The sequence below is a fragment of the Sabethes cyaneus genome, chromosome 2 (assembly GCF_943734655.1).
Source record: "Sabethes cyaneus chromosome 2, idSabCyanKW18_F2, whole genome shotgun sequence".
In the NCBI taxonomy this organism is placed as follows: domain Eukaryota; kingdom Metazoa; phylum Arthropoda; class Insecta; order Diptera; family Culicidae; genus Sabethes; species Sabethes cyaneus.
This window is the reverse complement of record NC_071354.1, coordinates 118621843-118639399: the sequence shown is the minus strand read 5'-3', so window position 1 is coordinate 118639399 and position 17557 is coordinate 118621843. Positions and strand designations below refer to the sequence as shown.

The 17557-nt window shown below is 42.4% G+C and overlaps 1 protein-coding gene across 1 annotated transcript in view; it reads left to right on the top strand.

Moving 5' to 3' along the window:
* Positions 1–12632: 12632 nt before the first annotated feature.
* The window catches only part of LOC128735921 (meiosis-specific nuclear structural protein 1-like), a 31068-nt gene continuing 26143 nt past the window's right edge, over positions 12633–17557 (top strand). Inside the window, exon 1 of the mRNA XM_053830402.1 lies at positions 12633–12689. Coding sequence (XP_053686377.1) covers positions 12633–12689 — 57 coding nt within the window. The remainder of the gene's footprint in view (positions 12690–17557) is intronic.

Below are 17557 nucleotides of genomic sequence, written 5' to 3'. Positions count from 1 at the left end.
CCGATGCGTACTCACTTTTTAATCTCGCGACCGTACTATCTACCCATTGCCTTCGTCCCGACTCACGAATAGTGTTAATAGTAAAAACGTCTCTCCACTTTGGCCAGATCGTGTTCAACCAATTTCGACCCAGTAGAGAAACAAAGCTTTTGGGAGATCTAATTACTAATAAAGGCAAAGTTAACAATCTCTTTCCAAGCTTTACGGTAGCTTTTATTTTACCCACCACATTTACGGTCTCTCCTGAGATAACAAAAAATTTTCTCTGCTCTGGCAGAAGTGCACATTTACTAAACTTTTCTTTATATGTGTCAAATGAACAAATGAATCGTTTGTTTGAGAAACCCCACAAACGCCATTTTTAGGAAAATTGACTTTTTAACAGTTTTCGAATCCTTGAGGATATCTACACCTTCCCTCAAATTTCCAGACAAAGTTAGTTCCACGAACCCCTTTTAAAGTCGCATCGCCATCAAAACAGAGGCAGTCATTCTGGCTACAACTGCGTTGTTGAATCGGTTTAGTACGTGTTTTCGAAACCTTTCGTTGTTAGTTGTTATCACTGTCGATACGTCTGCCGATTTTAAATCGCGATAGATTATTAGTCTGTTGTGTTGTGCGGTATAAATTGAGTTTTGCTAAAAATTCACTTCAATTAACCATCCTCGATAAGTGCTGTGGTGATCCATCTATTGGCCTTTGTTCTTATAAGCCCGATCTCGGGCAGCCGCAACTGCCGGCTTTGTCCCAACAATGACTGCTGTACAGTGCGATGTGTGCTCACACCGGATAACTGCTGAGGCTGATCGTGTATACTGTTCCGGAGAATGCCAACAAATTTATCATTCGAAATGTAGTGATTTGTCTGCTCCTGCCGTTACCGCTTTGAAAACAAGTGTAGCGCTGAAATACTTTTGCTTTGAGTGCAGAAAAAGACAGACTAGCCTGAACGACATCCTGCTGAAATGCACTGATTTGTTTATGAAAGTTGACAAATTGGAAGCTTCTGCGAAGGCCAGTGAATCGAAATTTAATCTGGTTCTGAAAGAGCAGTTCGATGCTTTCGAAGATCGTCTGCATTCAATTGTGCAAAAGTGCATCGATGATGTAAAAAATAGTGCTTCAGTAATGTCCTATGCTGATGTAGTTGGAAAGATTTGTGATCCAACAGTTCAAAACGCATCAAGAGTTCCTGACCAACAAGCTAAAACTGCATCCGCTGGATCTAGTGCCCCTGAGTCCTTAGCGGGATCATTGCGGTCCGGAAGAAAACGTGTCATCGTCTCTCCGAAACCACCAGCAAACAAACCTAATACTACTACTACTACCACCATCAGCCTTGAATCAAGTAAGCCAAAACAACTAAAGTTGTTTGAGCAGACTGTTATTTTTAAACCAAAGCAAACCCAATCGGTTGAAGTCACTAAACAAGACGTGCGTAGTAAATTTAATCCAGTTTCCTACGCGGTTAAGGATGTGCGCTATCGTGATAATGGTGATGTTGTTGTTCGATGTGATTCCAATGAACTTGCAAACGAAATGGTGCGTGTGGCTCGAGAGTCACTCTCTGATAGATACGAGATCGACACCCGGAAACCTCTTAAACCGCGAGTCAAAATTGTTGGCATTATCGAGGAACCTAACAATATATCCGACCAGCTGAAAAAACAAAATCGTCTGCCTGAGTCGGCTGAGATGAAGTTGCTGAGAATAAACGAAGTGAATAACGTTTCTGGTAAAACATTCACTGCCTTTTTTGAATGCAATGCAGTGGCTTTCGATTCATTAATGAAGTCACGGTATGTCTATATTGGATGGGAACGATGCCTGATCTACGAAGTCATCGACGCAATGCGCTGTTTCAAGTGCTCGCAATTCGGCCATAAATCATCTTCCTGTCAGAACACTTTCTGCTGCCCCAAGTGTTCCGGAGAGCATAACGTTCGCGATTGTCCGTCACAGACTGAAGTTTGCATCAATTTCAAAGAACAAAACCGTCTCTGCAAGCAGAATGAAGAACCGCTCGACGTTGCCCATGCTGCCTGGAGTCACAACTGCCCGCTTCATAAAAAACGGCTAAAATTAGCAAAGCAGCGCATCGACTATTCCTGCTAGCAACTAGTGCATACCCAGCTGACACCGCAACCAGGACGCATTGCCTACAGCTGCAAGGAAGTCCCTGAGCCACCCGACCTAGCCGCGCATCCTGGTAGTTCCTGTCAACATAATCGCCCGGATCCTCGTAATTGTTCCTGCCAACAAAGTCGTCCTGGCTCTTTGGTCGTGGCTGGTGACGGGTACTTCCGTAAACCTTTCTCAGGCAAGTATGCGAGTTCCAGCATCGTCCATCTGCCTGATTCCTTCTTACGTTACAGCTGCAGTGAACCTGTTATCAGTAAAGTTCCCATTGCTTACGACTCCCTTTCTGATTGCTGCTTTCATGGACAACCAGGACGCACTGCTCACGATACTAAGGGAGTCCCTGAGCCACCCGACCAAGTCGAGTATCCTGATAGTTGCTGCCTTCGTATTTGTCGAGCTCTATTCAGTTCCAGCCAACAGAGTCGTCCTGGTCCTTCGGTCGTGGTTGGTGACGGGATCTCCCGACAGCCACTCTCAGGCAAATACAGTGCCGTTGTGAACGTTGCCTCGCCTGATCTATTGATCGCTTCCAGCCAATCTCAACCTCTACCAACTTCTGGACAGTCATCACCTCAATATCATATGAGTGGCATTGATGTTGGCATCATAAGATCCCCCGAGTTCCTGCCAGTAGCTGATAGTCGTGTTCCTTTTCCCGCTTCCAGCTCGGGATCTCCACGTGACACGAGTACAATTTCGGATTTTGCTACACACACCAAAGACTCTATGCCAGTTCCGGTGAGTACTCTCAGCATCTACTACCAAAACACAAGAGGGCTCCGTACGAAAGTCGACAAATTTTATCTGGCTGTATTGGATGCGGACTACGATGTAATCGTTCTTACTGAGACTTGGCTAAATGAGGAATTTCTTTCACCGCAACTGTTTGGCCATTGTTATACTGTACACCGTAGGGATCGTGATGTAGATAGTACCGGGAAAAAGAGAGGCGGAGGCGTCCTTATTGCAGTGTCGAATCGTCTGGGTTCGAAAAAAATTCCAACTTTACCTGGCAATGACGACATTGAACAGCTATGGGTTCGCATTTTCACTACCGATAGGAATGTATTCATTGGTGCAGCATATGTTTCCCCTGATTGTGCAGTAGACTCTAGTTACCTTGCACGGCACATTGAATGTGTTGATGCTGTTGTCAATTCACTGGACACTCATGACGCCCATCTTCTGTATGGTGATTATAACCAGCCAGGTCTCGTCTGGAAAAAAGGCACTGAAAATTGGTTATTCCCAGATCCATCGACATCTCTATTTAGCGGTCCCAGCTCAGTTCTTATCGACGGTATGTCATTATTAGACATGAAGCAGATGAATTCGGTCTTGAACATCCGAAATCGTATACTCGATTTAGTTTTTGTAAATGAGTATGTCGTCCGTGAATGCGCTGTACTCCAGGCTGTTGAACCGCTTGTAGACCTTGATTCCTACCACCCAGCTATAACAACCACCGTGAATTGTTCCATGCCTGCCTCATTTTCCGAACCTGAGGAGGAATTTCAGTTCGACTTCCGAAGATCTAATTTTGTTGCGTTGAACCGTTCCTTAATGATGGTTGATTGGGCCCCATTGTACAATGCCAACAATGTCAATGAAGCGGTTGACTATCTGTTACACACGTTAAATGAAATGTTCAGTTTTCACGTGCCAGTCGCTCGTCCACAACAGAAACCTCCATGGGCTAATCGGAGATTACGAGAATTAAAAAGAGGACGTGCTAAAGCGCTTCGGCACTACTCTAACCATCGCAACCCGTATACGAGACGAGAATTCGTGTTAGCCAGTAACTGCTACAGAACCTACAATCAATTGCTTTACACTTTACATGTGCAGCGTACTCAACGAAGCCTGAAGCGGAATCCCAAACGGTTCTGGTCGTTTATGAATGGAAAACGGAAAGAGCGAGGCCTCCCATCGGTAATGTCACATGGGGCAGACACTGCGAGCTCTGTCAATGAAATCTGTTGTTTATTTGCAAATCATTTCTCTAGTGTCTTTAAGACCTAAAAAAGTTGCTACACGAATAATCGACAAAGCTCTTCAAAATGTTCCAGAGGAAATACTTGAGATGCGGGATATTCGCTTCTCCGAAACAGATATTGCAGCAGCAATCAAGAAGCTTAAACCGTCATTGCAACCGGGACCGGATGGTATACCTCCAATCATCTTCAAGAACTGTGCAGAATCTCTATGTACACCCTTAACCGTAATATGCAACCTGTCGTTGAGTCAGTCAACATTTCCAGATGCCTGGAAGGAATCGTTTCTATTTCCTGTTTTCAAAAAAGGTGATCGCACGGCTGTAGAAAACTATCGCGGAATTACTTCTTTATGCGCAGGATCTAAGCTACTGGAGACTCTTGTAAATAAGCTTTTATTTCATGAAGCTAAGCGTCACATTTCCTGTGACCAGCACGGATTTTTTCCAGGACGATCGACTACTACAAATCTCACTGAGTTTACATCACACTGCATTCAAAATATGGAAAACGGTACTCAAATAGATACTGTTTACACAGACCTGAAGGCGGCCTTTGACCGAGTGGACCATGATTTGCTGTTGGCCAAAGTAAAGCACATGGGTGCGGTGTCTAACTTTGTAGACTGGCTAAGATCATATCTAGTTAACCGGCGTCTTTCTGTGAGGCTAGGAAACGCACAGTCAAGTTCATTTTGTAATCGATCTGGTGTCCCACAAGGGAGCAATCTGGGACCTTTGCTCTTTTCACTATTCTTCAATGATGTATGCGCAGTGTTACCTAGAGGATGCAGACTTTTGTATGCAGACGATTTGAAACTCTTCCTCAGTGTTAAGTCCATTGAAGATTGTCGCGAGCTCCAGCGGGTTGTCAATATCTTCGTCGACTGGTGCAAAACAAACGAGGTCATCATCAGTGTGCGTAAATGCTCGGTCATCTCTTTCAGCCGCAAAAAGAGTCCGATTATATGGAACTACAACATCGATGGCGAGTCATTGGATAGAGTCCCCGTTATAAAAGACCTCGGTGTATACCTTGATGAAAAGCTCTCGTTCCGTGAGCACTACTCTTACATAATTGCAAAATCCAACAGAAATTTGGGATTTATATTTCGAGTCACCAACGAATTTCGGGATCCATATTGCCTGCGCGCTCTTTACTACTCTCTCGTGCGCTCCGTAATTGAATATGCAGCTGTGGTTTGGAGCCCTTACACAGGTATCTGGTCGTCAAGATTGGAAGCCGTTCAGCACAAATTTATTCGACACGCGCTTAAATATCTCCCATGGAGAAACACATTTAATCTGCCTCCGTACCAAGACCGCTGTCGTTTGTTGAATATGGACACATTGGAGAGAAGACGAAAAATTGAAAGGGTCGTATTCATTGGGAAGGTATTAGTCGGCGAATTGGATTGTCCCGCAATTTTGGCTAAAATCAACGTCAGTGCCATCCCACGCCCTCTTCGGATTAGAGAGTTTCTTCGACCGGACTTCAGACGCACCGAGTATAGCCAGAATGAGCCCATTCGTGTTATGTGTTGTTTGTTTAATAGCGTATACAATTTCTTCGATTTCTCTGTTTCGTGTAGTAATTTTAAGCAACAACTACTGCTCTCTAGTGCTTTTAGATAAGTTATAAAGTAAGTGTTTTTTATTCATGTAGACAACAACGTCAGATGAATCTTAAGCGAATAAATAAATAAATAAATAAATAAATAAATAAATTGGGGTTGCGAATATCCGTTTGTTTGAGAAACCCCAAATATCCATGTGTTGGAGAGCTTAAACTACGCTATTGCAAAATAATTAATTCAGTTGAAATCAAAATTTATATTGTACAACCCTATTAAAATTAATCTAAAACGATAAATAATTAGCCTATCGGATCATATCTAATCGAATCTTGTTATCGATCTTTTCGCCTGGTCCGATCGCTTCTCGATCGTGTAAATACGTATTAACCAAATTGATCAGTCAGTAGACAGTATTAAATCGATTATCGAACACGCAACACACAGTGTTTTATCGCTCTTAAACCGAATCGTCATTCATTGCCACGTTTTGGGCAAGTATTGTGTGTGCTGAAAGCAAGGAGATTGTTCCATAGTTGGCCACTTGTGCCATATCTGCTCTGTTCCCGTTTATTCGCCGTATCGTCATCCGCATCGTCCAGGCGTCGCCTACATTTTTTGGTGCCGAAACCCGGGACTGCCAGGTCCCATTCATCGTATCGACCGACCGGTGAGGTTAGCGTGGATTTTCGTCGCCCGGATCTCGTCAGCCGGATAAGCCATCGCTCGGAATATTCTTTCGACCTGGACATCTACACGGATTTAGGGAAGTCGCTTTCGAACAAGGAACGCAGGTATAGCCAAAGGAGGCCAGGTAACGCTCACAAACCATCAGGTGAGTCCAACAAGCTATTGTTTCTATACAAATAAATCGGCTTTTGTGTGTGCTATTGAAATCTCGTCCATTTTGTGCAAACAATGAAACACACAAAGAAAACCAAAAGGCTTTTGGTGCGACGGAACAGCATAATTGGATCCGCGAAACTCATAAAGGAATTTGATGCCAATTACATTTACGATCGCGATTTTCCGCAACTTAAATTTCGCATTGAAAAATTAGATAGCCTGTGGGAGCAATTTAACGACGTCCAGTCAGAAATCGAATGTGAAACCGAATTATCCAGTGATCTCGCGGACGAGCGAGCGGATTTCGAAAATCAATATTTCGAATTAAAGGGCTCTCTTGCGGGTAAACTAGCGATCGCGAAAGAACAAATTGAGACACCAGCCAATATTCCTGGCTCTCCACCTGCCCATGTTCCCTCTGTTCGTCTCCCTGAACTAAAAATACCGGACTTCAGTGGAAACTTTGATGAGTGGATGAACTTTCACGATCTTTTCTCCACCACCATCCACATCAATTCTCAACTTTCGGCAGTGCAAAAGTTCCAGTATCTGAAAACTGTACTGAAGGGAGATGCATTGCGACTTGTGCAATCTTTAGCAGTCTCAGCAGCCAACTACGTCATTGCCTGGGACTTGCTCAAGAAGCGATTTGACAATAGGAATCTGTTAATAAAGCAACACTTCTCGGCATTATTGACCACTCCTTCGGTGCATAAGGAATCTTCATCGGCTCTATTCAGTCTGGCCGACGAATTCGACAAGCACATTTGTGTGCTGAATAAATTGGAGGAGTCCCAAGACCATTGGAATTCCTTTCTTGTTGAGCTGCTAAGCAGCAAGCTAGATCCAGTCACGCAGAAGGAATGGGAAAACCAGCTTGAGGATGATAGGCGACCCACGTATGAAAATCTTGTGGCTTACATCCAGAAACGTTCTCGTATTCTCCAATCCATCTCGCTCTCCCAAAATTCACCATCTGTTGCTAAACCAGAATCGAAGCACGAGTCCAAGCTTGCCCGGTCGAAAACATTTTCGTATCACTCTGCTACCGCTAGTGATAATTTACCAAATTGCTGTCTCTGTAAGCAATCGCACACACTGTCGCAGTGCGATGAATTTAAGAAGCTTACACCACAAAAACGTTTTGAAGTGGCTAAAAGGCAAGGGCTTTGCCTGAATTGTTTAAAATCGTCACATTTGATGAAAAATTGCTTTGCTGGTCCGTGTCGTACATGCAACAGACGCCACCATACTTTGTTGCATTTAAATTCGCAAACTGCTTCGAATAGCCACAAAACTGTTGCAGCTCAGGTTGGACAATGTCAGCATGCCGTACAACCGGCTACTATTATCGAGTCGCCGTCGTCGGTAGCGTGCATTGCCGATCAATGTCACGTGGTCCTCGGGTTACGGGACTGGCCCCGTCGTCGTCGGATGGGCCTGAAAATCGTTCGAATTCGTATCGTCCGCCGTCGGTTTCGTCTGCAAAACCGTCAAGCTCATCACAAGTTACAAACTGCCAAGCCAGCCAGTCTCTCGTTTCGAAAGCATGCATGTCGTCTGTATTCATGCTTACTGCCTATGTAAAAGTTATGCACGCTGATGGCAGTTACATTCTCGCCCGCGCTCTATTAGACTGCGCTTCCGAAGCCAATTTTGTAACCGAATCTCTCGCGCAACGGTTGTGTTCAAAACGCATATCAACTAATATTGAAGTGTACGGTATAAGCCAATCAGTCAAAAAAGTGAACCACCAAACAACAATTACAGTGTCTTCACGATTTGGATCGTACACCACCAGCATGGATTTCTTGATTCTGCCCTCGCTCACAAGAATCCTACCCAGTGCTAACGTGGACCTATCGAGATGGGTCATACCTCGCCACCTCCCCCTTGCGGATCCCAAGTTCAATATAGCTCATGACGTTGAACTGATTATCGGGATCAAAAATTTCTTTTCGATTTTGCAAAATGAACAATTTACCCTCGGCAGTGGTTTGCCTGTGCTACGCAAAACCGTCTTTGGATACGTTGTCGCCGGTGAAGCCATCAATCAACCGACGTCAACCGTTGTCTGCAACGTTTCGTCGATCGACAACCTGGAGTCGATCGTGCGCAAGTTCTGGGAAGTGGAAAGCTTCGAGAGAGGTAAGGCGCTCTCATTAGAGGAATTATACTGCGAGAATCATTTTAGAGAGACACATCGTCGAGCCTCTGACGGTCGGTACGTCGTGCGTTTACCGGTTCGGGAGGAAATGCTTGAATCTTTGGGAGAATCGGTCAACATAGCCGAACTCAGATTTCGCGCTATTGAGAAGAAGCTGTCATCCGATCCGTCGTTGCATGCTGAGTACTCAAAGTTTATGGATGAGTATCTGTCGTTGGGGCATATGGATGAATTCGATCCTGATCTATTGAAACTTCACTTCTACCTTCCTCATCATGCGATCCAGCGACCCGACAGTACTACCACCAAGACACGCGTGGTTTTCGATGCCTCGTGTAGGGGCAGCAACAACATTTCGTTAAATGACCTTTGCTACATCGGGCCTACGGTGCAGCCACCACTCGTGAGCACACTCGTCAATTTTCGCTTGCCTCGGTACGCAGTGACTGCGGATGCCGAGAAAATGTACCGGCAAGTATGGGTAGATTCGTCGGATTGCTTGTTGCAACTCATCCTGTTTCGCAAATCGCCCGACGAGGAACTGAAGACTTATCGTTTGAAAACGGTGACGTATGGAACTGCACCTGCTCCATACCTTGCCACACGCGTCGTAAATCAACTCGCTGAGGACGAAGCAGCTAATTTCCCGCTAGCAGCTCCAATGGTTAAAAGGTGCTTTTACGTTGATGACTATCTATCTGGGGACGACGACGAGCATCGGTTGGTGGAAACGAACCGCCAGTTAATTGACCTTCTACGTTCAGGCGGTTTCAATATGCGAAAATGGTGCAGCAACAGTGCGACTGTTTTATCCAACATTCCTGAACCACTTCGGGACTCTCGAACTGAACTTGAAATCAGCCAATCGGGTTCGGTAAAAGCTCTCGGTCTTCTTTGGCATCCCTTATCGGATGAATTTAGTTTCAATGTCCCCGAGTTTTCATCGTCAGAGCCGATTACGAAACGTCTGGTGCTCTCAGAGATGTCGCGTCTTTTCGATCCGATGGGACTAGTCGGAGCAACAATCGTGAGTGCCAAAATATTCTTGCAAGCTTTGTGGTCGAACAAGCTCAACTGGAACGACGTGCTATCGGTGGAATATCAAAAATGGTGGATTATGTATCGTGCTGAAATCGAAACCCTTTCGATGCTTCGAATCTCAAGACGGCTTTTAGTGGACAATTATCGCACCCTCGAATTACATGTCTTCACAGACGCATCTGACAGTGTCTATGGGTGTTGCATTTACGTGAGGTCTATTTCTGCTACTGGTGAGCAATCGTGCAATTTAGTGATGTCAAAATCGAGGGTGAGTCCACTTCGTAAATTGTCAACTCCTCGCCTCGAACTATGCGCAGCGGTTCTCGGAGCGCAATTGGCAGATTTTGTGCTCGAGTCAACCAAGTGGACCTGTCCCATTACATACTGGACCGATTCATCGATTGTTCTACATTGGATCGCATCGTCGTCATCATCTTGGAAAGTGTTCGTGTCCAATAGAATTGCCGAAATTCATCGACTAACCGGAGGCAGCATGTGGCGTCACGTTCCCTCCGAATTAAACCCAGCTGACAAAATCTCACGGGGTATAATGCCTTCGCAGTTGAAAACCGACGATCTTTGGTGGCATGGGCCACCCTATCTTCAACAAGATACGAGTGCTTGGCCGGAAAATTTTATCGAACTGTCGCCACTTCACAAACAAGCTCGCACCGAGGAAGGCCGAACAGTTGTTTCTCTTGTCGTTTCCACCACATCTAGGGTAATCGAATTCATAGAACAGCATTCTACTCTCTTTCGTTTGCAACGCAAAGTTGCTTGGATGCTGAGATTTGCTCAAAATTGTCGCACAAAAGAACCCCAAAATCGTCAATTTGGGCCGTTGGTATATGCTGAGATGGAAAGAGCATTAAAATGTTTGATTAAGCAAACTCAACTAACATATTTTTCGTCAGAAATTGAGTTCCTCGTGCAAGACAATCGACCGACCCGAAAGGAATTCAAATTCAAATCACAGCTAAAAGGTCTCAATCCATTTGTTGATGCTGAAGGCTTGCTTCGAATCGCTGGTCGCTTACACAATCTCGATGTCCCATACGACACTAAGCACCCTATAGTGTTGCCTCAGAAAGCTCATTTGACCGTTCTTATTTTCAAACAAACTCATGTTCGAATGCTGCATGCAGGACCACAACTACTCCTTGCGACTCTGCGGCAGCGTTTTTGGCCTATTCGGGGAGGAGATCTAGCAAAGAAAATAGTTAGACAATGCATTACCTGCTTTCGTTGCAACCCACGAAGTATCTGCCAGGTCATGGGACCACTACCAGCATCCCGTGTAACGGCGTCGCGCGCGTTCATCAACTGCGGTGTTGATTATTGCGGTCCGTTTTTCGTAAAAACTCCGAACCGTCGCGGTCCGCCGGTGAAGGTATTCGTCGCCATCTTCGTCTGCATGGCATCGAAAGCTGTACACATCGACATGGTGTATAGTCTGACGTCTGATGCATTCGTGAACATGCTAAAACGCCTCGTCGGGCGTCGCGGACGTGTAACCGATATCTACTGCGATAATGCCCGGACGTTCGTTGGTGCCAATCGTCTACTCGAAGAAAATCGTTTGAATTTCAACGCCATCCACCAGTCCAGCAAGCTGCTAACGTATTGCGCAGACAATGGGATAACCTTCCATTTTAATCCTGCGCGTTCGCCGCATTTCGGGGGCCTTTGGGAGGCCTCCGTGAAGACGTTTAAATATCATCTCTATCGGGTCATCAAAGATACTCAGCTCAACATAGATGACTTCAACACGCTACTCGTCCAAGTGGAAGGCATAATGAACTCGCGTCCACTCACTCCGCTGTCATCGGACCCAGCGGACGTCGTTGCGCTAACCCCTGGACACTTTCTCGTGGGAGAACCTCTTCAGTCTCTCCCCGAGCCGAATCTTTGTGACATCCCCATTAATCGACTTGATTCTTTCCAGAAGATGCAACAACGTCTTCAGCATTTTTGGAGAGCTTGGTCGCGTGATTATGTAGCCCAACTACAGGATCGAAAGAAATGGCCAGTCGTTCAACCGAACATTGACGTTGGAACCCTGGTGCTTCTCAAACAGGACAACATGCCGCCTATGCGCTGGAATCTTGGCCGGATCGAGCAGACGTTTCCAGGCAAGGACGGGCGTGTCCGTGTGGTTCAGGTCCAAACTGCGCACGGGACATATCGACGGGCAATCACCGAGATTTGCCCACTACCCATTGATCATCACACCGAACAAGACGACCACGCTGATCCACCAGCTTCACCCGTTCGATCTACCACCCACTGAGCAGGGAGTCGCTTGGGGATTGGTTGAAAGTGTCCTTTCAACGGGGCCCGGCATGTTGGAGAGCTTAAACTACGCTATTGCAAAATAATTAATTCAGTTGAAATCAAAATTTATATTGTACAACCCTATTAAAATTAATCTAAAACGATAAATAATTAGCCTATCGGATCATATCTAATCGAATCTTGTTATCGATCTTTTCGCCTGGTCCGATCGCTTCTCGATCGTGTAAATACGTATTAACCAAATTGATCAGTCAGTAGACAGTATTAAATCGATTATCGAACACGCAACACACAGTGTTTTATCGCTCTTAAACCGAATCGTCATTCATTGCCACGTTTTGGGCAAGTATTGTGTGTGCTGAAAGCAAGGAGATTGTTCCATAGTTGGCCACTTGTGCCATATCTGCTCTGTTCCCGTTTATTCGCCGTATCGTCATCCGCATCGTCCAGGCGTCGCCTACACCATGTTTCCGATAATCACCTAGAGCGGCGCTGCGATAGGTATAAAATTATCATTCAATATCTACGTGCAATGTTGTAAGTAGTATTCGCAACACAATTTAATAGTATAAAAATGTCTTCGGAATCGACAAATTACGAGTTGGAGATAGTCAAAAAGAAGAAAGATAGTGTTCGGCGGACTACAGAATACAAGGCGATAACTTTCGCCTTTCGTATAAGAACGGCGTATAAAATCGAAAAGAAAAGGATGTTTTAACTGTAAAAGTTAGAGCTGATTGCAAATGCAGATAATCTTGGATTAGTTGGTCGACAAGATAAACGTAAATAAACCGTTCTTGTAATCTAGATACAGTAAAAACTGTTGCAATCGCGTTCCAGAAATCGACAGACTAAACTATCCATGCGTTTCTCACAAAAGCAGTAACCCTCCATTTACTATACAATGTTAATAATAGTTAATCTTTTTTGTTAACTCGTTGCTTTTCCTAATGTGAGTAAACCGTCGAGCACTCCCGAGTAACTGTAAAATCAATAGTTTATCCGTTCGAAGTATTTAAGGTGCTGTTCACGTATCTCCATTTCCTTTTGGTATAACGTAATTTGAGAACAGACCCTTGTTCTCAGATTTTGTTCCATAATCATAGTACGGTTGTTCTCCAAGATTATTTTATTTTCTGGTTATATCTTTAATTACTACTAGCAAAGTATCTAGGTATTCTATTCGATGTGAATTCGTGTTACTCTGGTCCATTTATGCAATTCAAAAACCGCTGTTATTCCATTTACCTTTTATTTTTTAATAGGTAAATGAAAACCATGATAAAAATTTCTATTAAAAAAATATAAAACTTTTTCTAAAACTTGTATTATTCTACTTCAATTTTTTTTATAAATAATATTTAGCGCCCCTCCCCTCTTCTTCTTCTTAGCGGTACGTACTTTTTTAACAGCCACAGTGATATATGGTAACAAATTACATACTATGATCATGAAAAGATCATAAGTCTGACTAGAAACGGCCTAAAACTATGTAAGTGCACCATCAATTTCTCGTTTGTTTGAGAAACCCCAAATATCCATTAAATGTAAAGCCTTCTAATTTCCGTTAGAATCATTGTTTCGATCAAAAGATAAGTCTACATAATGTATTTTAGATATTAGCATAGAACCTCATACCAAAAAATATAGGGGTTGGTTCAAAATTTTGAGAAAATCAGTTTTTTGTTGTTTTCCAACAATAGTGTCGAGTGGACTTGTGGGGTTTCTCAAACAAACGATTCAAATTGTCGCGCAAGCCCCCGTATCACACTCCATCAACAGATTTTGCCCATTTACATTTAACTCCACAAAAGCTGGTTGCAAATTGTTTGACTTACCAAGCAAAACGTTGTTTATCCCATTAGGTTGGTTGTAATAATTGCCTGCAAGCTCATCGAGTTGTTCGTTATCGTCAGCGTCAGCGTCATCCCCCAAATTCATCTTGAGATCCTCCACAGCAGCTGCTAGCTGGTTAATTCGTTCATCGAAAGCTCTCTTTCTGCTCCACACCTTCTTAGACCGTTGCGGCTCAAACCGTGGCTTTTTGGCTTTTGGTAAGGTACATTGGTATGACAAGTGTCCTCTATTGTAACAGTTATAGCAAACCGTATCATTGCTAACTTTAGGATTTTCACGGTGAAAAGAAATGTTTCTATTTCCTACACGTTCGGAAAATTTTCCCGGTTTAATGACTGTTTTACGGTATATTTCACTACTCGGTCCCACATAGTTTAACGCCCTTTCATCTGGTTTTGCCATTTTTCGTGATTCTGTAGAAGCTGTTTCTACAGTTTTAGCCTTTTCCAAGAGTTGTGCCAAATTCATGTTATGATTAGCCTCTCGTAACATTGCTTCTCTCGTTTTACCGTCCAGTATTCCGGCCACGAATATCGATTGCACCATGGTAGCTTCGGTTTCGAGACTAACACTACAGTGCTCAACGATATTTTGCAAATCTATTGCAAAATCATCTAAAGATTCGCCTTCATTTTGTTTCCGTTCTATTAAGCGGTGACGTTCAGCAAACACATTTTTATTTTCTTCATGCAATAGTTTGAATTTGTTCACTATTTGTTCAAATGTTTTGTTAACTATTTTATCTGGTTTAAAACTGCCAATTAATCGATTTGCGGTTTCTTGGCCTACGCTTGTAATAAACTCCAATGCCTTTTCATCATCCGGAGTTTTGTTTAATGCAAAAAAAAAATATCCACGGTCTGCAAATATGAGCTTACATTTAGCCCGGGCATATACACAGGGAATTTCCCTTTCACTCTTTTGTCCATTACTGCGACCTTTGTTTCGGTTGCTTTGTCCGAAATCGACATGCGGTCACGTTATCACAAATCTGGTGTCGATATTAACACTTGTAATCCGCGAATTATTCACTTCTCGAGTACTTTTTTTCTAAACCGCGTTTTATTCTCGTCGCCAGTACTGTTACGACCGAAATTGTAAGCTAAAGGAGTTCGGATACCACGCTGATAAAGAAGACACGACTGTTAAGCTTTAGAGGTCAGAATGTACTAAACAAAGTATAATACCATTATTCTTATATATAATGAGAATTGATCATCTCCTCTCAGTATACATCTATGTTTGTTTGTTTAGGAACTGTAAACTTTGATTATAAAAAATACTTTAATTTTGAACCCGAATTACTCGACTACCAATAGACGGACGCATTTTAAACATTTAACATTTGCTGATAGTGTGCTGCAAATAGACACCATTTTTCCATATGAAGAACTGAGAGAAAATTCCAGTTGGGGCCATTTGCGGTATACCTCACATGCTGATTGCTTCGTTTCTGTGATGTCAGTTTATGCTGATCTATTTTCCCAACAATTTAAAGTATTAATGCATTGAATAATTATAACATTTTGCTCATTACAAGTTAATTAAAGAATATATGTTAGTTAAACAGCGATTTGTAACTTTATAACAATACGGCATTCGAAAATCTACACGTGTTGTACAAAATGCAACAGCATGAAATTTATTCAAGAAAACTTTATTGATGTGAATAAAAAAGAATGGCGTTACAGAAATTTATGCAGAGTTCATAAACATATAAACTAGACCTTTACTACACAATGCAGGGGGAAGTCATCTATGGCCGGACACTAAGATTTCTCAAAAACAAAGATTTAAAAAAATATTCGGAAAGCATGGAACAATAGTAAATTGCAAAATTTTATGGTATCTGAATTATGATGTCATTGTTTCAAAAAGTAAACAAATGAGAACTGTCCAACGGTTCAACCATTAAAACAGGTAGAATCAAGTAAATTTCATAAAAGTGATGCGATGATGCGATATTTCTGAACGTTGGCTTGATAAAGTTATTTGTTCGAAACAGTTTAAATTTGATATGAAAATGTGAGATTTTGAAGAAAAAACTTAATTTTTTGAAACTGTGTCGTATTCTCTATGGCCGGACACCAACCTGTCCTCTATAACCGGACAGTAAAGTAATCAGCAAAATATACTTATTTCATCTAGAATTGCTATATCTTTGATTCCTATGTAAAATAAAACTAGTTAAGCAATGCAAAACGTAGAAAAAATCAGAAAAAATTGCATTAAAATATCAGCAAAAATGTCAACCTATCGATATGCCTTGTAAATGGAGTTGCTGCGTACATTTTTGCATGCATTCCACATTACCAGCAGTCTCAACAAAAAATTTATGTGAATAGAACTTTATTCAACAGTTCAACAGCAAACCTGTCAGGACTGGAGTCACAAGGTCTGTGCTGGAGTTTTAAATTGTTCTAGGAACTTTTTCTTCTATTGATCCTGGTTTTAATAGATCCGTTTATCGTGTCCGAGCATAGAGGACAGCTTTCGATTTGAGCTAATTTGTACTCAAAATACTATCTACTTTCAAAACCCAGATTTTTGATGATATGGGGCGTATTATTTGTGTCTAGTTTGAAAGTATATTTTTTGTGTGAAATCAAGTGCTATTGGTGATCTATTGCTAGTGATCCGACGGCATATTTAGTGACATCGACAGATAAGTAAAAGTTTCATTGCATGCTTTTCATTTATCTGGTTTTTTAAACGATTTACCGTGAACGTACCATATTCTGCGCAGTTATTTTTATGATTCTTCCGCTATTCTAAGTATTCTAGATTTAAATTAACAACGTGGATAGCAGCAACGTGTAGTGCTACGGTCTATAATATCTAGTAAAAAAATATGGGAATTATAAGTCGACCAACAATTGAGTATATTTTTTGTTTTGTAAACGTATCCACGGTGCCTATTTCTACGCACTCTCTTGTCCATGTTCCTAATTCTGCGCATGTTTGCTCCTAATTCTGCGCACCCAAAAAGTGAAAATAAATACTCCTGCCATGCTGTTTATGTCTTTATACGCTGAAAGAACACCAAAAACTTCGGCGTTAGCCATTACCATAATTAAATCCATGATCCGGCCTTCTTGTGCAAAGGAATATTGTTATCATCTTGATTGCCTCATTTTAAATATTTTATTCTCGATAACGTGAAGGGCGAATTGATTTGGTTTTTCTGCATACTGAATATTACACTTTAGACTAATATTAAAAATTGTGTTTTCATATAGAAACCACTTTCCCACTCTCTGACAGCCCCATGAGGCCTGGACATTAAAAAAATAGAAGACATGGTTTCATGAATTGGCGCTCGTAGGTTCGAACCCCGAGACACAGCACAGGATTCCAATCAATGCTAGTTAAAGATTCTACTTGAATATTTATGCCTCTATACCTCAGCAATTTCGCAATTTCTTCGTAGGATACATTACTGCGCAGAATTTGGAACATGAATAAAAAATCTGTGTCTAAATCTGCGCATTATTGCATCGCATTTTTCTGAGGAAAGCAATGCATGCAATCACTCTTTTTGTCTAAAACATGACTAAAATTAATAATTCTTTCTAATTATGCTGGGTGATTTGATGATTGCAAAGAATTTCGATCATAAATTTGTTAATTTCCTAGAAGGAC